Source organism: Triplophysa dalaica, unplaced genomic scaffold, assembly GCF_015846415.1.
Source record: "Triplophysa dalaica isolate WHDGS20190420 unplaced genomic scaffold, ASM1584641v1 Contig3, whole genome shotgun sequence".
Classification (NCBI taxonomy): domain Eukaryota; kingdom Metazoa; phylum Chordata; class Actinopteri; order Cypriniformes; family Nemacheilidae; genus Triplophysa; species Triplophysa dalaica.
In genome coordinates, this window is record NW_026622637.1 from 534,828 (window position 1) to 561,325 (window position 26,498).

At 40.0% G+C, this 26,498-nt stretch overlaps 1 protein-coding gene across 1 annotated transcript; it reads left to right on the forward strand.

Annotated features, from left to right (window-relative positions):
• The first annotated feature begins 1,313 nt into the window (after window positions 1–1,313).
• On the forward strand, window positions 1,314–26,207 carry LOC130416963 (NACHT, LRR and PYD domains-containing protein 3-like). Its single transcript, XM_056742323.1, is given in 10 exon segments — window positions 1,314–1,569; window positions 9,646–11,440; window positions 11,867–12,037; window positions 17,001–17,171; window positions 20,415–20,585; window positions 24,750–24,920; window positions 24,996–25,160; window positions 25,250–25,296; window positions 25,458–25,540; window positions 25,543–26,207. Coding segments are annotated over 10 exon segments (3,519 nt in total). The 3' UTR covers window positions 26,032–26,207.
• Window positions 26,208–26,498: the final 291 nt, after the last annotated feature.

Below are 26,498 nucleotides of genomic sequence, written 5' to 3' on the forward strand. Positions count from 1 at the left end.
TGAAAAAGATAAAGATAACAGGAGTGTTTGCTCCTGTTATTTCATTTTGTTTCTTTGCAAAACATTGGACAACAGCCAGTTGTCTACATCTGTGACTGTTAGACAAAATATCTCTTTCTGGGGTGATACATCACAGGCATTGTTTTGTTCATTTGAAGTCATATTATCATTAAGTGTTAACTTTGCTCTTGTGTTTTGTCATCAGAAGTTTGTGAGATATTTATTTTGTGTGAACTTTCAGTTAGAGATTAGATAATAAAAAAAAAAAGTTCCTTTACCAACTGCTTCTGTTTCAGATCCAAATACTATCTTGAGTTGTTAGTATGACAGGTTTAGGTCTAAAAACACTTGTTTGTGGTTTATCAGTTTACTACAAAAGTCATGTTTTGCAACAGTGAAAAACAGTAGTAGTCTTCTTGTTCAGGAAGATTGAATTTGAACTATGACCTCAGACAGATTTGATAATGTAACTCCGTAAAGGTTTGGTCATCAGTATTTATGTGCTGTTTAGTGTCATTGAAGGTTACAAATGTGACCCTAATGTGTGAAATATAAAACAATAAGATGATCTATTCGGATGGTTTTTCTAACAGTAATGTTTCTCCTTTTATGAACACAAAGTGGGTGTCAGTCATTCATTTAATCATTTCTGTCCAGCACTCATCATGTCTACTCACAATAGAACACAGTTTCAATAGGTCTATAGTCAGTTTATGGTGTGTGTGTCAGATCAGACAGAGAACACAAGTGCGCACTGATCTCAACTTGACTACAGTATTTGATTCAGATCATCAAATCTCTCCACCATCTGAAAAACATGTCGAATGTGTTAAGTCAGTATGAACAGAGAGAGACACATGCAGAAGATCAACAGCTCACTATTATCTTTTATGAACCACATTCTAGGTTTGTTTTTTACAGATGTTAAAATTACTCAACATGTAATGAGTTTAGAAAGCAACAGACCACATGGATGCTTACCATATTAGATAGCCCTTGCTTTCCTGTAGCTCAGTGGTATGAGCATTGGTTTATTGGTTTGATCCAAGGGGATTGCAAATACCTATGTAAAATGTATAGGATAAAGCAATGTAAGTCACTTTGGATAAAAGCGTCTGCCAAATACATAAATGTAAATGTAATGTAAATGTTATAAAAAATAATAATCACACAAATCTCACCCTGTATCTCAGTATCAGACTCATGACTGATCTCGTCTCAGCATCATTTCAGAATGAAAACATTGTCTCACCTCCAGAAACTGTCTGAGATATTTTTCTTCTTGTCCTGCAGAAGTGACTCAGTGCTGGATGATGGTGTCTGTTAAAAAGCTCCTCATAGACTCACTGGATGATTTGGATAAAACTCAGCTAAAAAGGTTTCAGTGGCACCTGAGGAATGATTATGAGGTTCCAGCTTCTAAAGTGGAGAATGCAGATGTCTTAGATACAGTAGATAAGATGGTGGAGCGTGAGAAACAAGAAGGAGCTGTGAAGATCACACTGGACATCCTGAAGAAGATGAACCAGAACCAGCTGGCTGAAGAACTAGAGAACAAACTCAAAGAAGGTAAAGAAAGAGTTTCATCTGATGTTTAAGTTCATGAGTCTATTATTCTCTATGAGTCCAGAAACAGACTGAAGAACATCTTGAAACAGAAATATGTGCACTTATTGAACGGTAATGTTGAGACTGTACTGTATCAGTCTGAATAATGTTTAGACTGCTCTCCTTGCTGGTCTTGCTGCAAAGGCTATCTAACCACTCCATCTGGTTCAGAACGCAAAAGCACGCATCACCTTCCAACAGCCCAAAAGGGCTCACGTGACTCCCCTTTTCATCTCTCTCCACTGGCTACCGGTTGAAGCCTGTATCAGATTCAAGTCACCAATGCTTGCCTACAGGACTATCACTGGATCTGCACCGGCTTATTTTCACACCCTCCTGCACTCCTACACCCCGTCTAGATCCCTGCGTTCAGCAAACCAGCGGAATCTTGTATTGCCTTCCCATTTCTCGCTCATTCTCCTTCACAACTCCTTCCTGGTGGAACATTCTTTCTAACTCGGTCCGGTCAACCACATCTCTTACAACATTCAAAAAAATACTTAAAACCCATCTCTTCTGTGAATACAAGACACTAATCTTAATCTTAAACACAAACCCTCTCTCTTTCTCTCAACAGATAGTGGTGTAGCTTTTGTTTTAGAGTTGCCGACAGAGTTGCTTATATTTACGATTCCAAATATTTCACGAGCGTCTGCGACGCGTTGCCCACTCTCTCAGATCGCGTCTTTGATAACAATGCGTGATTGTCACTCACGTGAAAAAGCACCAATTTCCCTTCAACTTCGGAAATTTGTCAGTGATTTCTCAAAACCTGTCAGCAACTAAAATTTGTGGGCACAATCATGCAGTGTGAACTCGGCATTATCCAATTGTGATCTGATCCACCAAAACGCATATTAATGTCAGGTACAAACAGGACCTCAGACGGCCCAGATCTGCATTAAAGACACAAATGAGCAACAACTGACCCACATCTCAGCTAAAAATAACTCTGCAATAGTAGTGTTTCACTCAGAACTCTTGATAGGAAAACAGTATGAACAAATAACTATTCCTTCATTCAATTGACTAATAAGACCAAGTTACTGTGCGGTTGAAGCATGAATAACCATGCAGTTATCACAAGACAATCATCACTGTAATGCACAACAACAACAAAAATAGATCACCTGTCAAACAAACAACCCAGTAATTAATGTTAATGCCAATTTATTTCTATCGCACAAATAAACACAACAGCTGTCATGGTTGTTTTATGTTTTGGTTTCTTTTTTCCTTCTGTGTCTGATTTCATTATTAGTTAATCAGTCCCTCACCTGTTTCAGTTTCCCCTTGATTATGTTTTCCTTTGTATTTAAGCCCTGTGTGTTCCTCAGTTCCGTGGCTGGTATTGTTTATGTTTCACGTGTTCCAGTTTTAAGAACAAACTGTTTGAGGGTAGAAGTTACGAAAGTGGGCTTAAATGCCAGTTGTAATCTAAGTTTCCATAATAAATAAGTAATCCAACTCACGCTACGCATCAAATTTCATGATTGGCCCATTTTATGAACCCCCCTTCGGCGTTTTTTTCCATCAGTCCCATAGGCATTCTCAAGGGCGAACCTGGGTCGGGCAACGTCTACACTCGTGGTCCAGGAGAGACATCTCTGGCTCAAACTGGCACAGATTAGTGACCCCGAGAAAGTCCGCTTTCTCGACGCATCCTTCTCGCAAGGTGGGGTGTTTGGGGACACCATCGAGAACTTCATCCACTCTCGGCGAAAAAAAGTAGACGGAGGCTATTAGCCACATTTTACACCGCTGTGACTAAACCACCAATAGGCCTTCGATATCGCGTGCGGCCTCTGCTACCAAACAGCACCTATCCTCTCCAGCGTCAGTTCCAGCTCCAGAGTCCCTTACCCAGATGGTCCCCCAGAAGAAGACGTCGAAGAGGAGACCGTCACCCCTTCAGCAGCCATCGCGGATGCGACGGGAAGACCTCAGGGAGACTCCAGGGAATTTAAGAATCTCCCCGCCGAACGGGGCGTCAGGAAAAGACACATTGTTATAACTTGTTGTGGTTTTTTATTTAGTCCACAAAAAACAGGTTACAAACCTGTAGAAATAGAAGGGCTACAGTGTAAACAACAATATTGATAGTCATATAAACAATATACCATCAGTTCTGAATATACAAATATTAATAAAGTATAAATTACAATATGGTCAATATTTAATATTATAAATATTATAATATACTTGGTGTTTAAATTGAATGAATAAACAAAGCACATGCATCTAAACACAGAAATACAACAATTTCACACACAACAAGTATACAATGTAAATGTTACACATTAAACCAATAGCCAAAGGTGTTCTCAGTATGCTGGCTTAAAGTGAAAAACAGTGAGTGTAGTTTTAAGTAGCATCGCTGAGCATAGTAATCCATTACCAATGTAAAGTGATTAACTACATTACCCGTCCAGCACCGCAAACAGGAAGTAACTCGCGTGACAGTTAAACGCTCCAATTTTAAACATTTGCTTTTATAGCCAAGGATACTATCGAGTCGACAACATTAAACATCAAACCGCTCACAAGGTTTTATCAGCGTGACCAAAGTAACAGTTATTAAGTATGTACAAACCGCGCACACATACCATGGCCGCACAGCCGCAGCGCAACAGACGACAAACTCAAAGGATAGAAACAGCAGCTTACCGGTGGCATATCTCTCCTGACGAGAAAACATGCAAAACTAATAGTCGCTCCCGCTTATAGCCCGCGTTTATTCATTACTGGATTCTAACACACCCTTTTGGGATTTTACTGGTCCACGTTTCAACTTTTGACTGGTCTGTGCTTCAATCAGGTAAGTGAACCTCCCAACTATATTCCTGCATTACATTTCCGCTGAACAACTGTGACGTAGTGAATGCGACAGAGACCAACACTATCGGGCCGTTCCATCGCTGGTTGGTTGATCTGGGACAGTTACTGCCCCGTCTCAACATCAGCTGGGCCCCTTCGGGGGCCTATCGCCCATATTCTCACAAAAAGAAATTCCTATCTCCCTGGGTGTTCCACACAGCCGGTCTCACCCTCTGCAGGATGGTGCTCGGCAACTCGACATTGTATCAGGGGTGTTACTGTACTTCGGGACGAGGTCACCACTCTTCTTGCGAAGGAAGTGATCCAGATGCGCATCCTGGCATCGGTCAGACGTAAGGATTAGTTCGTGGCAATTGACCTAACGGACGCTTACTTTCATGTCTCGATTCTCCCTTGTCATCGCCCGTTCCTACGGATCGCTTTCGAGGGTCAGGCAAACCAGTACAGAGTCCTCCCCTTCGGTCTGTCCCTGCCTCAGGCACTCAGTGTCAAGGCGGGCGCCTGCCTGCACTGGCATATCAACCGCCTAGAGTTGTGGACTGCGCTACTTGTACTCAGGAGGCTACAACCTCTCGACAGATAACATGACTCGCCCGTCGCCTCCTGTGGAGTCACCAGGTGATCCGCTCCCTGCGGGCCACACACAACCCAGGCAAACTGAACCAGACAGCGGACGCACTCTCTCCCTCCATGTCTGGCCACTGGACGGGAAGATCCTGACTGACCATCACTCAGGCGACTCTAGACTAACCTCTCCCCTTCCTCACTGAAATTGTATTTAGCCGCCATTGCCGCTCATTACAACAGTTGCTGGAAAGTCAATGGGGCAGGATGACCTGATCACTAGGTTCCTAAGGGTTGTGAGAAGGCGGAACCAGCCTCGTCCACGTTCCATACCCTCTTGGGCCCCCCTTTGCGCCCCTCGAGAACGCTGCTCTTCCTCATCTGTCGATGAAGACCGTTCTCCTGAAAGCACTCGCTTCAATCAAGAGTGTGGGGACCTACAAGCATTCTCTGTGTCCCCTGATTGCCTAGAATTCGGGCCTTGTAGTTCTCACGATGTCCTGAGACCCCTGCCTGCCTACGTGCCAAAAGTTCCCACCACTCCCTTTTGGGACCAGGTGGTGAACTTGCAGGGCCCTCCCCACTGGAGAGCAAGACACGACCCCGTCCTTGTTGTGTCCATTACGTGCCCTGCGCCTCTATTTGGACCACACACAGAGCTTCAGGAGCTCTGACCAGCTCTTTGTCTGTTATGGAGGTCAGCAGAAGGTGAGGGCTGTCTTCAAACAGAGATTGGCGCAGTGGATTGCAATATCGCCTGTGCCCACTTGCAGTGAGAGCTCACTCCTCGTGGGAGCTGGCTAGAGGCACTTCTCTGGCAGACATCTGCAGAGCTGCGAGTTGGGCTTCGGCAGACACCTTCGTGAGGTTCTACAACCTTCGCGTAAAAGCGGTATCACCCCGTGTCCTGCATGGCAACATGTAGCGCCACCAGCCGATAGGGTGTACACCTGCGAAAGCACCATCCCCCCTTCTCAGGTGGGTTAGCCTGCTGCCTGGCCTTCCTTCTTGCCCCACTGGGTGAAGAACAGGCATTTCATCCATCACTAAGCAAGATCCTGGGAAAGGCTTGGCAGAGCAGCCCTGCCTATTAGGCCGGGTACCATCGGAGTTATACACACATAGCTCTAACCAGACCTTGTGCTACCGGACGTTGTAACCCCCCAATCGGGCGGTTTTGTCTGATGAATCCTCATGATTGGTTTCCAACCCGGTAACCCATGACCTTCCATAGGTGGACCTCCACTCCCTCCCTCTTTGGTAGTTGGCGCTTACCCAGTGGCCCTGACCGGGCAGCCTCTCGCCGGTTTGAGGAACAGGGTCCAGTCCGTAACGAACGGTGGTCGGGGCCTCCCTACTTTTCTACAAGAAAGCTCTGGGACCCCCAACCTATTTCACTAGAAGGTTACGATTTCGGGAAAGTGCCAGTCACCAGGCCAGTCACACGCCCAGGCCAGTCACCGTCGCTTCACTAGAAATTGTGATGCGGCACAACGTTGCGCCGTTTTCCATAGGAACCCCATCTGTCGGTTCGATAGAATGTTGAGAGACCGACAGAAAGGGAACGTTTCGTCACGGTTGGAACCTCAGTTCCCTGATGGAGGGAACGAAACGCTGTGTCCCTTATGCTACAACACGTGCAGCCGGCTGCAGCAGTCGTGAGAGGCTCTCAGGCTCCTATGAACTACAGGTGAATGAATGCAACACGCCGTCTCCTTTTATACCCGGATATACGGGGGCGGAGCCAAGCATGCAAATTTCGTTCACCAATTTGATTGGCCTTTTCTAAGCAAGTCGAAGTTGATAGGTTTCTCAAGGGAAAAGCCCATCTGTCAGTTCGACACAACGTCTCGTTTCCTCCATCAGGGAACTGAGATAACATCCGTAACCAAGACGTTTCGGGGGGGTATTACCAAAGCCGCTGGTTTGCATCTAAGTGGAGTCTCCCTCAGTCTTCCTAGGCACTGTTCCAGCTATAACCATTGGTCATTGCAGCCTTTCTGTGGGGGAAAGAATGGTCAACCAACAACATCCCAGTTCACTGTGAAAATGAAGCATGTGTGCAAAGCATCAATAAAGGCCTTTCCCATTCCCCGCACTAACACCTTTGATAAGACGTCTAATTTGGATATCAGCTTTCGACCAATTTATAATAACCACAAAACACATTCCTGGGTCAAAAAACAAATAGCTGACTCTCTCCACATTTTGCTTTTCAGAAGTTCAGGCGGCTGGCACCAGAAGCGAATCAACTCAACCCAGTACCTCCATATTTGGAACTAATATTCCCCTAAACCACCCGCTGAAGCCCCTCCTCAACGTCTCTCTCAACCATATCATCCACTATGTATCCCCCGAGACCCTACAATCGTACCTCACAGCTGATATAGCTATCAAAATTTGATCATGGTTTCAATATCAGTAACAAAACGTTACAACTGCCCCCACCCACATGTCTGATGCACACAACTTCTTGTACCGGAGTCATAAAAAGTTTGGTTGAAGACTTTTCTTGACACATCAGGTGATTAATAAATTTGAGTAAAATATATATTTAAATCGCTGACACTGCGGAACAGTAAATACAATATCGCCCCTTTACTGTAACTCATTGCTACAGGTCAACATCCCCCCGTCATCTTCGGTCATCTTTAAGTAACGTCTTTAGATACTACAGCAGTAAAGAGATTAATAAAGCAATAAGCCCAGGGAAGCAGTGGGTTACAATGCATTGTATAACAGCTAACGGGTGTTGTTAGGCACAACGCGAAGCGTTAAAAAACACTGTAGACACACTGTAGCCCTCTGCTCCTCGGGGCTTATTGCTTTTATATAATAGTTATTCCATATGTTTACCAAGGTTCCATAAAATTAAAATAAGACTTAGGCTATTGCAATGCAAAACAAAGTTGGGCATATGCTAAGTAATTATGATACAAATATGAATACATTCTTTAAAGGGAAAACAGAGGGTATTAATTGTTTTTGTCCTACTTTAAAAAGGCCGTAACTCAGACTGTCATGGTTCCACTATCAGTGTCATGTTTTAATCTTGTATTGCAGTGGAGCCATGGCATAGTCTTTAGTTATGTGGTGGGAGAGAGACTATTTTGGCACCTACTTGGCCATATTCTCTCTCTCTCTCTGGTCTACGCCATTGTTCCCGCCATCTCGTTCCTCGTCAGCCTTTCCTTAGTGCTTAATCCCCAGCACCTGTTCCTCGTTAATCACCCTTTAAAACATCCTCGTGGTCACTGTCCTGTGGTCGTTCATTGTCCTGTGCTTGTTGTACCTTGTTCCTTGTGCTTGTATGCACCTTGTTCCTTGTGCTTGTATGCACCTTGTTCCTTGTGCTTGTATGCACCTTGTTCCTTGTGCTTGTATGCACCTTGTTCCTTGTGCTTGTATGCACCTTGTTCCTTGTGCTTGTATGCACCTTGTTCCTTGTGCTTGTATGCACCTTGTTCCTTGTGCTTGTATGCACCTTGTTCCTTGTGCTTGTATGCACCTTGTTCCTTGTGCTTGTATGCACCTTGTTCCTTGTGCTTGTATGCACCTTGTTCCTTGTGCTTGTATGCACCTTGTTCCTTGTGCTTGTATGCACCTTGTTCCTTGTGCTTGTATGCACCTTGTTCCTTGTGCTTGTATGCACCTTGTTCCTTGTGCTTGTATGCTGTTCACTGATCGCTGTGCCTTGTCCGTCCCAAGTAAGTCTAGTTTAATTAGTGTAAGAGTTTATATTCAAGTGTTTGTTTTCTTAGTTGGGTTAGTCTGTGTCCGTGTTCCTATTTTTATATTATCTTTTATTGTTTTCCCCATCGTGGGTTTTGTTTTGTCCTTTTTCTATAGTATTATATTGTAAATAAATATCTGTTTAAACCCCTTCACCATTTGTCTCTGCTTGCAATTGGGTTCTCCTACCATGTCTTCCCGAGCAAACCATGACACAGACAGTTTCTGCATGGCTCATGTTAATCTTGAGTACTTACAGAATAGTATTGCACCCTTCAAATATCCTTAGAGTTTTAAGTTTGATCACATTTATAAAAGACCGATACAGCTGTACGATTATTCGGAAAACAGACTACGACAATCCAGGGTTATATCCACCATTTATATAACATTCATCACTCAAATGCAGTGAACAACAAACGTCCGTGCATGCTCCTTCTCCTGCTCTCCCTGGTTGACATGTGGTCATGCTCTTTCTTTTGGCTCTGGCGGTTTGACGTGTGGGCATGCTTTTCCGAGAGAATTGTCCAATAAGGAACTAAGAAAAGTTACTATGAAACGGATTTTGATGTTCTAAGAATTTTTTTAGAAACCTTTACGGACGCTGGGGGAGTGTATTGAGCACAAACATACTACGTCATACGTCCAACAAGTTGAGAATGTCAAACATAAGAAGACTGCACGTTTTACTGTGTAAAGAAGTTGAAATGTATGAAACACCGTTGCACATCCCCTTTAACTTTCTAACTATAAAAATATAAAAGACCCCATTACATTTAAACTGCTAATAAGAGCTGGTCACTATCACTCCTCTTTCGTATTAAGGAATTAAACATAAGGAATGTAATGATGTAATGTCTTAAATGATCAAGGATTTAATATTATGGTTATTTTGTCTGAAAGGTGCAGCTGCAGTGGACAGTAAAGCTGTTGATGTTGATTACAGTGAGTTCAGCAACACACTGAAGAAGTTATTAAAACAGGATTATGAGAGAATATTGGATGGTAATTCAGACCAGAAGACATACTTGACTGATATCTACACTGATCTCTATATAGTGAAGAATCACACGGGTGGAGTAGTGAATGAACATGAAGTGAGACAGATTGAATCAAACAGAACTGCTGCTGAGGACACGTCAGTCATGTGTAATGACATATTTAAAGTCCAGCGTGATACAGGTCGACATAACAGAAAAGTGCTGACGCTGGGCATCGCAGGTGTGGGCAAAACTGTCTCTGTCAGTAAATTCATCCTTGACTGGGCTGAAGGAAGAGAAAATCAGGAAATCATCTTTATTTTTCCTCTGGCCTTCCGTCAACTGAATCTGATTCAAGAGGAATACAGTCTAATGGAACTGATTCATGAATACTTCAGTTGTACTAATCAACTATCATCACTACCTAAAGAAGAAGATAAAGTGATGTTCATCTTTGATGGTCTGGACGAGTGTCGTTTTCCTTTGAGCTTTGAGAAGAGCAAGAGATTGACAGATGTTCATAAAAAAACAACAGTGGACGTCATTATAACAAACCTGATCGAGAGAAATCTGCTTCCGTCTGCTCTCATCTGGATCACCTCCAGACCAGCAGCAGCCCATCTGATACCTCCAGATCACATTGATCAGGTGACAGAAATCAGAGGATTCAATGATGAGCAGAAGGAGAAATACTTCACCAGAAATAGCAAACCTGACATGTCAGAGAGAATCATCTCACACATCAAGAGATCCAGAAGTCTGCACATCATGTGTCATATTCCCGTCTTCTGCTGGATCTGTCTCAGTGTTCTCCAGCCTCTGATGACTCAAGAGAATCAAGACAAAACTCCCACTACTCTCACAGGGATGTACATCTACTTCTTACTCTCTCAGATGAAACAGATGAAATCAAGAAAACAAAGTGCCAGTCTTCCTCAGTCTTTTGAAGATGTTGTTCTTAAGCTCGGGGAACTGGCCTTCAAACAGCTTCAGAAAGGAAATCTGATTTTCTATGAAGAAGATCTTGAGGAATGTGGGCTGGATGAACGTGATGGTTTGGTTTTCTCTGGGTTATGCACTCAGATGTTTCAGGCAGAAAAGCCAGTTTCTGGGAGAAAGGTCTTCAGTTTTGTACATCTCAGTGTTCAGGAATTCCTCGCTTCTCTTTACGTGCTTTTCATTTACAAAAACAAAAAAACAAACCCATTCCGTCTCACTCTAGTAGACAAACTGAAAATGACATTCACAAAAATTTTACTGGTTGATCTTCATAAGACTGCTGTTGAAAATGCTCTTCAGAGCGAGAACGGACACCTGGATCTTCTCCTTCGGTTTCTCATGGGTCTCTCTCTGGAGTCAAATCAAAATGACCTGAAAGGTCTTCTGCCCTCACTGAAGATCAAAGCAGAAGACATGAAACAGACTGCTGAATATATCAAACAGAAAATTAAGAATGAAGAATCTTCACAGAAGAGCATCAATCTCTTCCACTGTCTGAATGAACTGAAAGATGATTCACTGATAATAGAAATCCAGGAGTTTCTGAAATCAGAAGATCTTTCAGCACAAGATCTCTCTTCTGGTCAGTGGTCTGCTCTGGTGTTTGTGCTGCTGATGTCTTAAGAGACTCAAGAGATGTTTGAGATGCAGAAATACAGAAGATCTGATGAAGCTCTGATTCGACTTCTGCCAGTGATCAGAAACACCAGAAGAGCTCTGTAAGATTCATCTCTACATTCATTCATATCAACACAACACTGACACAATTGAGTAATCTGATATAATGCAACTTTACATCAAACAACATATATTAATGTAAAACATTATATTTCTAAACCTGGACAATGTTTTTACCCTAAATGTTTGAATTAAATGTAGGTTCTGCTGTATGTACATAAAAAGTATAATAAGGTTACATTAGTTTGTCTGTAGATTGACAGCAGCGGGTAAAGTTATCAGAATATATGAACAATCTCAATATAAACACAAACAAGAATTTGTGTTCAATTCTAATTTGTAAACACATGATGCTTTTAGCTTTACTGCTGCTGTTTGTTCAGATGATTTGTGTGTTTTATGTATTGGTTGTTTATTAAATTAAATTATTCCTTTGAATGTGTTGTTTGTGTTTTTCCTGCACACAGTCTTCAGAACTGTAATGTGACTGAAGAGTGTTGTGTTAGTTTGTCTTCATGTCTACAATCATCAACATCCCTGAGAGAGCTGGACCTGAGTAACAATGATCTGAAGGATTCAGGAGTGAAGCTGATCTCTGATGCTCTCAAGACTCACAACTGTCAACTACACACACTGAGGTCAGAAACTTCCACTGAAAATTCTTTAAAAATAATAAATGATACTGTCATACAGTAGATGTTCTTCATTCACTTAAAGCCACAATATGGAATAATTTTGTTATGAAATATCCACAAATCACTTGCACAGTGTTATATGTTTCATGAAGTTGTGTACTTACATTATCCAAAATATTGCAAAGAATGTGCCTTCCTGTTGCTCAGTGGTGAGAGTATTGTGTTAACAACACAAGGTTGTGGGTTGGATCTCAGGTGATTGCAAATACCTATGTATGAACGTATAGGACAATATAATGAAAGTCGCTTTGGATAAATGCGTCTGCCAAATGCATAAATGTAAATACCAGATAAATTTCTATTTAAAATAATGGTCTTGTCTCCCTTGTATGTGTCACACACCAGTGACTTAATATCCGCTGCTTTGCATTACCCTCAGTTTCCAGTTGTAGAAAGTACGGCAGGCGTTTATACAGCATGTGGGTCGCAGCATTTGTTGTTCTGGTATTTTGATCACGGTTTCTCTTTGTTGAGTATTGGAAACCCAAAAAAGTGTAAACGTAGTTTACTTTTTAAATGTTGACTGTATGTTTTAAACACGTTAAACTGTGTAGTGTTACGCTACCAAATCAATTGACAAAGTCCAATATCATTCGCGGGCTAATGTAGCATTACATTCCACGTTTCTTGCAAGCTAATTCAGTACGATGACCTAAAATAAAACATGATGGGCGATCTCAATACGCCTCTGGACGGTGTAAACGTGTCCAATAATTCCACTCTCATAAATAACGTCATTTAGCTTCACCTTTTGTTGTTGTTGTTGTTTCGAAAGTTCACTATCTAGTGGTCCATATGTACACATATAATGGCTTTAATCTGGAATGATTGTGTTTCTGTTGACATTTGGTTATTAATATGAGTTACAGCAAGTCATCACTAGACAAAATTAAAACTATTAGATTAATTTAAATTGAACATGTAATTTGATGAAATTTAAAAATAAAATGCTAGGGTTTTGTTTTAAGATTTTAATTAAAATTACTCTAATTTTGTTACAGTGAATATAATTATTTAGATTATTGATATTAATTATTTTTATGGGTTGGTATGGTTTATTGGGAATGTAGTGTATGTGATAGTCCGGGTGCTGTTTATAGTGCCCTCTGGTGGAGCTCAAGGGTGTGACAGTCTTCATTTGAATTTTCGATTAAAGTTTATAATGTTTTTTCAGACCCAAAACTCACGAAGTACACAACTTTCTTACTTTAGTGAAAGTACAGATACTACTGGTCAAATATTACTCCACTACAAGAAAAAGTAAAGACAGATTAATTCTTAAGTAAAAGTGAAAAAAAGTAAAAGTACGTGCTTCTAAAGGTACTCAAATATTAAAAGTAAATTTACTTTATGTCAGTTGTGCAATGTTTTATTGTCATATACCTTATGCCTCTGAGCTACTCAGTGTATTCAGGAAGTTGGTTCACGGTAATCAATTCACTTCAAAATTTGCGCCCATTGACTTTCCATAGTCATTTTTTTCCTACTGTGGAAAGTGAATGGGGGCAAATTTTTCAGTGAGCAAGTCCTTTAAGAACGTTATTTATTTAGCACATATATGTTTAGTTTAGATATAATCCTGTATGATCATTTAGTCTCATTATCCTCATTAGCCCCCTAGGCCTATATGTATTTATGAGTAGTGTTTTTTTATTTTGTATATTCCCTTTAACAGTTTTAGCAGAAATGTACCAGTAAGTAGTAAGTTTCTGGTAAATAGTAAAGTGTAGAAGCCACGTTTTGTTGGATTTATTACCATTTGGATTACCATAATTGAACTACAAACATAAACTATATCTAGTATAATGAAACTATTGTAGTACTGAGGTTTTACTAAAGATTATTAATTGAAGTATGGTTCCTATATAAAGAAAATAGTAAATATGCTGAAACTGTGGTTTTACTGCAAATACCATCCCTGCTGAAAAAAACAAAGATTTTTTTAATAAGAATGAGATTTTCACATTAAATTCCTCTTTGATATGTGTTTTGGGTTTTATTCCAATAGGATTTACCATCCCAACAATAGAATCCATCACATACAAGTAGACAACACGTATCCATTCTACAATTCCCATTATAACCATTAAATCCATTACATTTCTATTGTTTTTATTTCAACAGGAACACTTCAACTATAGTTACTTAAGTAATAACATCATTGATTTCGCAAATCTCTTTAAATGATGTAGCAGCAGATCAGAAGTTACCACACACGCGTTGCTCAAGGTGTATGTGATGCTTATTTACCGTTTAGGTGTTATGCCGATCATTTTCATGACAATGTTTCTGTGATCTTTGACTGATCGTAACCTACAGAAGATTACACCACACTTCAACATGTGCCTTTTCCTTTTATTGTTCTATTTTCAATTTCAGAGCTTTCAACGGTGTAGCAGCGCCTACGTTTACATTAGTTTCGTGGGAAGATCCAAGAGTTGCTAGATTGTCTAAGAAAAATCTGCCAAATGGATATTCAAAGCTTGCCGGAAATCTGCCAGCTTAGAAAAACGGAAAAACTTGGCAACAGTAAAGGGCATGACACATGAAAACCCGCTGCAAAGAAATCATTTTCTACTTTTTGACCTTTTATAAATGTAGTGGAGTAAAAAGTATGATATTTGTCTTTCAAATGTAGTGAAGTTAAAATACAAGTAAAAAAAAATAATACTCAAGTAAAGGACAGATACTCCAAAAGTGTACTTAAGTACAGTACTCAGGTAAATTTACTCCGTTACTGTCCACCTCTGCACATATGAAAACCACAAGCGTGCACTTGATGCAAGCGCACAGAACAGTTCCACGAGTCAAAACGCACCCTCTTGAGAGTACATTTATGCTCCGCAAGTGCGCAGAACAGTATTCACTAGTAAATTCAATGTGTACTTGCAAAAACTCAAGTCTGGGAGCACAGGACCGTGATGACCTCTCACACGATTCTCTCTGTTCTTGAAATTGATGGTGTATAATATAGTTGAGCTTACATTTCATGTATGACCTTTTTAAATTCAAATGTACTATAATAATGTGACGGAGCTCAGGGGAGGGGAAGGAAGGGACAAATAAACAAGAAAAAGGGAATTGATGTAGCCGACTACGTCACCCAGTATACCTATATGGGAAATATTGATGCAGACACACAGGTTCAGATTTCTAATAACTTTACAGTCAATGAGACGTGAATATCAAAATGTAATTTATTTTTATTTAATAATTTGGGGAAACCCAATGCTCATTTAAAACTGTAATAATTGTAATTGATGCAAATAGCAACATGGGTCAGAAAACAGTAAAATAGCAGAGTTTAGATCTGCCAACCAGAGTCTAGGGATCGCCAGCAGGGAGGCAGGCTAGGTGTCCAGCTTCAAACAGAGCCACACATGCTACAACTAAATCAAATACAAAATGTGAAATTCGATCGAACAGCACCCGATCGCTGCACCACATACACAACGACTCGTATCACTTTTGACGTACACTAGTTAAACGAAAAAAATGTAAACTTCTGCTTACCAGCCAGGAAGACAGCAGCCACACATGCGGTAATGCGACAAGAGGTAGAGGTAAGGAGCTTTACCGCCACGAAACGGTGGTTTTCAACGCGGCCAAAAGAATAGGCACCCACCAAACAGACACCAGCCTTTCCAAAGAAAGGCAAACAAATCAAATGCGATGGCCCAAACCTCAACAAGGGTGAATAAGCTGTGGTGAACAACAATATTCAACAGTTTAGGGTCAAACTGGGAACAGGGCTCGAGCACTCGCCGGGGAAAATAACAAGGGAAGTTCACAAGAGTCTGGATGGATCCATAGGACAGAGCACACAGGGGAGAGTAACTCTAAGTTCCGTACCCCAGCGGGGAAAGTTGATAACTCCGCTTGAACGGCCCCGGAGGGAGAATCATAACTGAGACATAAGACACACATAACAAACAGATGCTCAGACCCGGGCCTGACAGTTAGATTGTCAGATGTAGGATCTGGCCAGACCAAAGGTCATCATTTGGGCATCCTAACCGGCGCCAGCAAGTCTGATCCAACCCCCCTCTCTTAATGCACCCATCATTTGACCAGGATGTAGTGCTCCCCCAAGGAGTACACCATATGACGGCAAATAGTTCATCTTCTCTTGAAATTGTCTGTCTTTCTCCTTAACCACAAAAGAATGTTCTATATGGATATACCTCTATATCTCCACATTCTATGTTTGTCCCCATGTTATTCGGCCTTGCGAATAAAGTCAAAAGCATGTGTGTTTAGTTGTATTCTGCTTACATTTTCATTCTTGTACAAACTTCATGTCAATGTACTTAGAAACATTTAGAAACAAAACATGCCAGGATTATCTCTTCATAGTCTTTCAGTTTTTATATATTTATTTATATTATAAACCATTTTAAGTTGCACTACATACATCACACTTTATTTTATTTTCGATTTTTTTACATACTTGCACTATTTGTATAAAGCCCATCTGCAAATGCTTTGACAATGTGAATGGACATTTTGTCATGTCTAAAAACACACTTACATTGACAAATTGAGTGTTGAGCAGTTGTGAGAGCAGAGAGAGAATTGTGTATGTGCTTGTAACAGCCTCGTGTCTGCGGACTGCATTTGTGCTTGTGGAGCAGAAATGCACTCGTGGCGGTGCGTTTCCCCTCGTGGAACTGTTCTGCACTCAGTTTTCATGCTTGCAAGTCTTGGGTCTGAATGAACGCCATTAATATTACAGGTTACAAAAAGTCTAACAGAAGGAATAAATGTAGTTTGAGAAAAACTAATAGAATTGGTTGTAACAAATGAGAGTATTTTCTGTTAGTTTGTCCAGACTTTCGTTTTTTCAGTGTAGGATTTGTGTTTTTTTAAAATTGCTTTTGTGTCATTTTGTTTTGGTTGTGTTTAGATTTTCCGGGTGTAATGTGACTGAAGAGTGTTGTGTAAGTTTGTCTTCATGTCTACAATCATCATCGTCTCTGAGAGAGCTGGACCTGAGTAAAAATGATCTGAAGGATTCAGGAGTGAAGCTGATCTCTGATGCTCTCAAGACTCACAACCGTCAAGTACACACACTGAGGTCAGACACTTTACTAACAAAATTTAACATGATTTTGAAATGTTTTTTTATCTTTTAACACCATACAGGTAAAATAAGCTTTATGAATACATTTATAATGATGTGCCAGGTTCTGAGAGGCATAAAGCATCTGGCACACACAACTTTTCAATCAGGTTGATCAAAACCATCCCTTTCCCAGGAGAAGTAGCTGGAATATAAGAATACTACATGAAAAGAAGTGAGTTATAGACCTTGGAAACTATAGCAGTAAAAGAGTCCAGCTGCTCCCACAGAGGTGTTAGTGACCCAGAGAACACAATCAGCTTTAACAGCTCATCTCAGTCTGAAAGAGAGAAACTGAAATGATTTGAGACTCTTGTCACTGAAAATATCTTTCAGGGTGTAATGAGCACAATCACAGCAGGCTTTCAAACACAAGGTTTTATTACTACAGGGATCAAGGGAGAAAGACTTTTGGATTTGTGTTTCTCTGCATCATTAAGAGACATTAAAGTTGATTTATTATAATTAATTGTGAATCAAAATGTCTGAAAGATTGAAGCATTCAGGAATGGATACAGAATTATTGGAAACGGAGCAAAATATTGTCATCATAAAGAGAGATTTGACGTGAGGTATTGACAAAAATAATGGGTTTGTTCTTTGGCATCAAGTCCAGGACCAGTTTCACTTCATCAAGGGACAATTGAGCGTCTCCTGATAGTGTTCATCAAGTTTAGGAAGATGAAACAGCTGAAGCACAGATAGATGGAAGTGTTCAGAAGAACTTTTAAAGCTCTGATTTAAATCTCAAGGTTGGGTGAAGAAAACACCGTCTCTCTTTACAACATGAATGTTTGCTCTAGATTCCATCTGTTTGATCCGTCATGCTCATTCTTTACTTGACCTCTCACCAATGAAATCATGAGATTTCCTTGTGCGATGTTAAATGAATTCAGCTCTGTGTTGATGGATCCAACTATAGATATGACTCGCAGATCTTATAGATGTAAAGAGTCCAGTTTCACTAGATCTGACTAAATCTTTACTTGAATATCAGCTCTGTTATGAGTGTATACTTCAAATCAACCACAAGGTAGATACAGAATAGAAGAACAGCAGCTTGACACCAAGTGATGTGAATAAAATGAATATAATTCAGTGAATAATCTCAGTTGTGCTTTACAAATAAGGACAAAATCTGACAAATAATAAGAGTGAATAATAACATGATCAAATAAATGAATGAATATAAAGAATATGATAAAAGAAATGTACTAAAATACAACTCAGTAAATATATAATGGAATTAATGCTCAATGAAATAAAATAAGCAAATGTGTGTTTCTGCTCAGATCTATGGGTGTAAAAGTGTGATCTTTAGCTCAGATTTAAGTGCAGGTCATTATTCTTTCTTTGTTTGATAGAAAGTGTTTTTAAGGTCCTGTTCCACCTCCTGAACTCGTCTCTTCAGCTCATTTCTGCGGCCACTCCTAGATTTCAGAGGAAAAAACATTTCCCTCTCATAAAATATTTTGTTACCTCCCATAAGGATGGATACAAGGAAGACAGACACGATCCAACAATGGGTTAAGTGATACAGGTTTACTTGGCACACAAAGTATTAACAGACATGCACGGGAGACATATAATATCCAGGAGTACATGGAACAGACGCTGAACTTGGAACAACATAATGAAGGAAAGTACAACTAGACTTAATACATCTAGACCTGACAAAGACTGATGGTGCAAGTGATGGTTTGATGGTCATATGCCATGTGGGTGATTGGGTGCAGGTGTGACTGATCAGTGTAAATGAGTGAGTGCACAGAGTTCTGGGAAGTGTAGTGTAACTAAAAGTCCAGGGATAAAGTGAGATGATATCCAGGTGCCAGGATATCCAGGTGGCTGGTGCCAGGGGCGTGGTCAAGGTTGGTCTTGCGGCTGTTATAGGAGGATTATTTATCAAGTGAATAAACTCGACTAGAGAAGTACGAAGCTGTGATCAAAGTTCTTGATTGTGGAGATAAGATCGATTAAATCTCTAACGGATTCATTTAGAAACAAAACAGCGTTGTGTGTTGTCCAGAGTAACACAACAATTCTGCTTAGTTAAGAATGATTTGAATCATTGAAATAGTGAGAAAACAGTCATTGTTTACTATATGACAATGAAATTTAATTATGATTTCTTGTTTATTGAATTGTAGAACATCATTTACTTTTACAATTGTGCTGATAATAGGAATCATTGATATTTGGTTTCATTCTACATTGCTTTTTGCGTCCTTAAAAGGCAAAACAAAAAGGCTACGGCACTTAAAATGGCAGTTAAAGCAGAACGTCTTCAACAAAAAAATCTCAAATAATGTTCTGCAATACATTTTCTTATAAAAATGTGAGTCGGGCTTCATAGCAAATCACGGCACTGGGCATTCACTAGGGTGATGACACATAAAGCCACGAACGAATCTAACCAGTCGCCATGTCTGTAAAAAGTTCTGATGCAGAGATATACGTCTGGCTAAAAGGTTGCTAGGCTAACCTATTTGGTTGCTATGGGCGTTGCTTAGCATCTGCCAGTTGATGACACTCTTAGCTATGAATGAAACGAACCAACCCCCATGTTTCTACGATGTTCTGATGCCAATACATATATCTTGTTAACTGGTTACTAAGTTATCATGTTTTGTTGGTATGGGCGTGGCTTCGTAGCTTAATGATGTGTCTGTGATACTGATTGGTTGCCTGAGTGAAATGAGCCCACACTCTTGTTTCTAAGTGGTTGTACTGCAAAGTTATTCAACATAAGATATTTATAATGCCTTATATGGGCATGTTTCCTGTCCCATGTCAAGTCAATGGGGAATTTTTGTGAGTTGTGATTGATGTTCTTACAGAGCCTGATGGCATTTTCAAATGTGGTGACCCGCATGTTTCTACACAATTCTCACTCTGAGCTACGACTCGTCAAAGTTTGTCCACAATGTTAAGTTAATGGGATTTTCCGGGTGTTTTTTGCCCCCCTATAGAAGCCTGATCACTTATAAAAGTCCCATCACACCTCTCCTCAGTAAACACACCATCTGAGCCTCATTCATGAGTCACGAGAGGATGAGTTACACCAGACAAATAAACACAACAAGAAGAACAAGAGTGACACTTTACTACACCAATACCACCAATACATGAGAGTGTGTGTCATACACAAGATGTTCTTTACAAACTTTTGTGTCATTTTGTTTTGGTTGTGTTTAGATTGTCCGGGTGTAATGTGACTGAAGAGTGTTGTGTAAGTTTGTCTTCATGTCTACAATCATCATCGTCTCTGAGAGAGCTGGACCTGAGTAACAATGATCTGAAGGATTCAGGAGTGAAGCTGATCTCTGATGCTCTCAAGACTCACAACTGTCAACTACACAAACTGAGGTCAGACACTTTATGAACAAAATTTAACATGGGATTTTTTTTATCTTTTAACACAATACAGGTCAAATAATCTCTATTTATACATTTATAATGATGTGCCAGGTTCTTAGAGGCCATAAAGCATCTGGCACACACAACTTTTCAATCAGGTTGATCAAAACCATCCCTTTCCCAGGAGTTAGTAGCTGGAATATAAGAATACTACATGAAAAGAAGTGAGTTATAGACCTTAGAAAGTAAAGCAGTAAAAGAGGTCTTATAGAGTCCAGCCGCTCCCACAGAGGTGTTAGTGACCCAGAGAACACCATCAGCTTTAACAGCTCATCTCAGTCTGAAAGAGAGAAACTGAAATGATTTGAGACTCTTGTCACTGAAAATATCTTTCAGGGTGTAATGAGCACAATCACAGCAGGCTTTCAAACACAAGGTTTTATTACTACAGGGATCAAGGGAGAAAGACTTTTGGATTTGTGTTTCTCTGCATCATTAAGAGACATTAAAGTTGATTTATTATTATTAATTGTGAACCAAATGTCTGAAAGATTGAAGCATTCAGGAATGGATACAGAATTATTGGAAACGGAGCAAAATATTGTCATCATAAAGAGAGATTTGACGTGAGGTATTGACAAAAATAATGGGTTTGTTCTTTGGCATCAAGTCCAGGACCAGTTTCACTTCATCAAGGGACAATTGAGCGTCTCCTGATAGTGTTCATCAAGTTTAGGAAGATGAAACAGCTGAAGCACAGATAGATGTAAGAGTTCAGAAGAACTTTTAAAGCTCTGATTTATATCTCAAGGTTGGGTGAAGAAAACACCATCTCTCTTTACAACATGTATGTTTGCTCTAGATTCCATCTGTTTGATCCGTCATGCTCATTCTTTACTTGACCTCTCACCAATGAAATCATGAGATTTCCTTGTGCGATGTTAAATGAATTCAGCTCTGTGTTGATGGATCCAACTATAGATATGACTCGCAGATCTTATAGATGTAAAGAGTCCAGTTTCACTAGATCTGACTAAATCTTTACTTGAATATCAGCTCTGTTATGAGTTTATACTTCAAATCAACCACAAGGTAGATACAGAATAGAAGAACAGCAGCGTGACACCAAGTGATGTGAATAAAATGAAAATAATTCAGTGAATAATCTCAGTTGTGCTTCAATGCTCAGATTAGCTTCGTCTGACTAGAAACAGATTCAATATGTTTTATTATACCATACAAGAATGAGCTTTCAAAACATTGTCTCGTGATGTTATCATGAACCTTGAGATGAAGACACAATACATCACCTAACATAAGATTCAACAAGATTAAAAATAAGGACAAAACCTGACAAATAATAAGAATAAGAGTGAATAATAATATGATCAAATAAATGAATGAATATAAAGAATATGATAAAAGAAATGTACTAAAATACAACTTAGTAAATATATAATGGAATTAATGATCAATGAAATAAAATAAGAAGCAAATGTATGTTTCTGCTCAGATCTATGGGTGTAAAAGTGTGATCTTTAGCTCAGATTAAAGTGCATGTCATTATTCTCTCTTTGTTTGATAGAAAGTGTTTTTAAGGTCCTGTTCCACATCCTGAACTCGTCTCTTCAGCTCATTTCTGCGGCCACTCATAGATTTCTGAGGAAAAGGAGAAAACACACACATTTCCCTCTAATAAAATATTTTGTTACCTCCCATAAGGACAGATGATTATTTATCAAGTGAATAAACTCGACTAGAGAAGTACGAAGCTGTGATCAAAGTTCTTGATTGTGGAGTAAAGATCGATTAAATCTCTAACGGATTCATTTAGAAACAAAACAGCGTTGTGTGTTGTCCAGAGTAACACAACAATTCTGCTTTGTTAAGAATGATTTTAATCATTGAAATAGTGAGAAAACAGTCATTGTTTACTATATGACAATGAAATTTAATTATAATTTCTTGTTTATTGAATTGTAGAACATCATTACTTTTACAATTGTGCTGATAATAGGAATCATTGATATTTGGTTTCATTCTACATTGCTTTTTGCGTCCTTAAAAGGCAAAACATAAAGGCGACGGCACTTAAAATGGCAGTTAAAGCAGAACGTCTTCAACAAAAAAATCTCAAAAAATGTTCTGCAATACCGTCGAGCTTCATGGCAATGTGCGGTACTGGGCATTCACTAGGGTGATGACACATAAAGCCACGAACGAATCTAACAAATTGCCATGTCTGTAAAATGTTCTGCAGAGATATATGTCTGGCTAAAAGATTGCTAGGCTAACCTGTTTGGTTGCTATGGGCGTGGCTTGGTATATGCCAATTGATGACACTCTAAGCTATGAGTGAATTGCACCAACACCCATGTCTCTACAATTTTCTGATTTAGAGATATATGCATTGCTAAATGGTTGCTAGGCTAACTTGTTTGTTTGCTGTGGGCGTGGCTTAGCATCTGCCAGTTGATGATACTCTACATCGACACAATTCTAACATTTTTGGCTCTATACACCACCACAATGGATTTCAAATGAAACGAACAAGATATGCTTTAACTGCAGACTGTCAGCTTTATTGTGAGGGTATTTACATCCAAATCAGGTGAACGGTGTATGAATTACAACAGTTTGCATATGTGCCTCACACTTGTTAAGGGAACAAAAGTAATGGGACAGAATAATAATCATAAATCAAACTTACACTTTTTAATACTTGGTCGCAAATCCTTTGCAGTCAATTACAGTCTGAAGTCTGGAACGCATAGACATCACCAGATGCTGGGTTTCATCCCTCATGATGCTCTGCCAGGCCTCTACCGCAACCGTCTTTAGTTCCTGCTTGTTATTGGTGCATTTTCCCTTCAGTTTTTTCTTCAGCAAGTGAAATGCGTGCTCAATCAGATTCAGGTCAGGTGAATGACTTGGTCATTGCATAACAGTCCACTTATTTCCCTTCAAAAACTCTTTGGTTGCTTTTGCAGTGTGCTTTAGGTCATTGTCCATCTGCACTGTGAATTGCGTCCAATGAGTTCTGAAGCATTTGGCTGAATATGAGCAGATAATATTGCCTGAAACACTTCAGAATTCATCCTGCTGCTTGTGTCAGCAGTCACATCATCAATAAATACAAGAGAACCAGTTCCACTGGCAGCCATACATGCCCACGACATGACACTACCACCACCATGCTTCACTGATGAGGTGGCATGCTTAGGATCATGAGCAGTTCCTTCTCCATACTCTTCCTTTCCCATCACTTTAGTACAAGTTGATCTTGGTCTCATCTGTCCATAGGATGTTGTTCCAGAACTGTGAAGTCTTTTTTAGATGTTGTTTGGCAAACTCTAATCTGGCCTTCCTGTTTTTGAGGCACACCGATGGTTTACATCTTGTGGTGAACCCTCTGTATTCACTCTGGTGAAGTCTTCTCTTGATTGTTGACTTTGACACACATACATCTACCTCCTGGAGAGTGTTCTTGATCTGGCCAACTGTTGTGAAGGGTGTTTTCTTCACCAGGGAAAGAATTCTTCGTTCATCCACCACAGTTGTTTTCCGTGGTCTTCCGGGTCTTTTGGTGTTGCTGAGCTCACCGGTGTGTTCCTTCTTTTTAAGAATGTTCCAAACAGTTGTTTTGGCCACGCCTAATGTTTTTGCAATCTCTCTGGTGGGTTTGTTTTGTTTTTTCAGCCTAATGATGGCTTGCTTCACTGATAGTGACAGCTCTTTGGATCTCGTCTGGACAGTTGACAGCAACAGATTCCAAATGCAAATAGCACACTTGAAATTAACTCTGGACCTTTTATCAGCTCATTGTAATTGGGATAGTGAGGGAATAACACACACCTGGCCATAGAACAGCTGAGAAGCAAATTGTCCTATTACTTTTGGTACCTTAACAAGTGGGAGGCACATATGCAAACTGTTGTAATTCCTAAACCGTTCACCTGATTTGGATGTAAATACCCTTTAATGTAAATTAAAGCTGACAGTCTGCAGTTAAACCACATCTTGTTCGTTTCATTTGAAATCCATTGTGGTGGTGTATAGAGCCAAAAATGTTAGAATTGTGTCGATGTCCCAATATTTATGGACCTGACTGTATATACATTAGATGTTGTTTACAAACTAACTTTTGTGTCATTGTGTTTTGGTTGTGTTTAGATTGTCCGGGTGTAATGTGACTGAAGAGTGTTGTGTAAGTTTGTCTTCATGTCTACAATCATCATCGTCTCTGAGAGAGCTGGACCTGAGTAACAATGATCTGAAGGATTCAGGAGTGAAGCTGATCTCTGATGCTCTCAAGACTCACAACTGTCAACTACACACACTGAGGTGATTCTCTCTACACACTGATCTCACAAAAGAAAAGTGAAGAGTGTGTTGACATGTTGATGTGTGTGTTTGTAGGTTGTCAGGTTGTATGGTGACAGATGAAGTTTGTTGTTCTTTGGCTTCAGCTCTGAGTTCAAAGCCGTCACACCTGAGAGAGCTGGATCTGAGCTACAATCACCCACAACACACAACACTTCAGCTGCTCTCTCACACACTCAATGATCCAAACTACACAATCAAGTATGACACACAACATACACATGATTCACACACATCAGACCAATGTCACATCATCTTTCTGTCTTTTATGTGTGTGTGTGTTTGTGTAGTGTGAGTCATGGAGGAGAGAGAAGAATTACAGCAGGACTACACAAGTGTAAGTCTACACACACACACATCCAAACATACCCCACACAAACACACCTGACACACACGCGCACACACACAGAGATACTATAAACACAGACCCACCTGACACACAGATTGCTTTAGTGATTGTTGTGTTGTTGTGTTATAAACGTGTCTTCTTGTGTTTAGATGTCTGTCATCTCACAGTGGATCAAAACACAACCCACACTAGACTCAAACTGTCTGAAGAGAACAGAAAGATCACAGGTGTATTCACAGCGTCACAGCGTCACAGCGTCAGTCGTATCCTGATCATCCAGACAGATTTGAAGTTCGTCTTCAGGTGTTGTGTAGAGAGAGTCTGACTGGACGCTGTTACTGGGAGACTGAATGGAGCGGATCAGGTGTTAATATATCAGTGTCATATAAAAGCATCAACAGGAAAGGAGGGTGTGATGACAGTGTGTTTGGACTCAATGTAAAATCATGGAGTCTGGAGTGCTCTGATGACACATTCACTGCACGTCACAATAAGAAAGAAACACACATTAGTGTCTCTTCAGGTGTATGTAGAGCAGGAGTGTATGTGGACCAGTCGGCCGGCACTCTGTCCTTCTACAGCGTCTCTGACACACACACACTCACACACTTACACACATACTACACAACATTCACTGAGCCTCTCTGTGCTGGATTTGGTGTGTATTATAACTCGTCAGTGTGTCTGTGTGACATAAACAGCCTCTATAGAGCCTCCTGTTAAACACAAGAGAGACACACACATAACCACATGAGTTATTACACAAATACTGTCAAATCTTTCTCTTCTGGCTTCTTTCATCTGGACATTATGATCTTTTATCTCTGTGTGTGTGTGTGTGTGTGTGTGTCTGGAGCAAAGAAATCACAATAACTGTCAATAATGAGTAAATATATAGATCATAACATCCATTCAACTGTATTTACATTATTTATATGTTTGTGTGTCAATATGTGTCACGTCAGACTCTTAGTCGCTAGTTTGTTTCCATCAGAGACAAAAGTCCTTGTGTGAGTGGAGGAAGATTTTCTTTGTAGTTTTCATCAGTTTCTTGTTTCTCTGTCACTGATGTGAAAGTTCTGCAGATTCATGTTATGTATGCATTCATCATGCATTGGTTCAGATGAACTCTGTTTATATATGATCATATATGACACACATGAACTCTGTTGTGCTCTTTTACTCTGTTT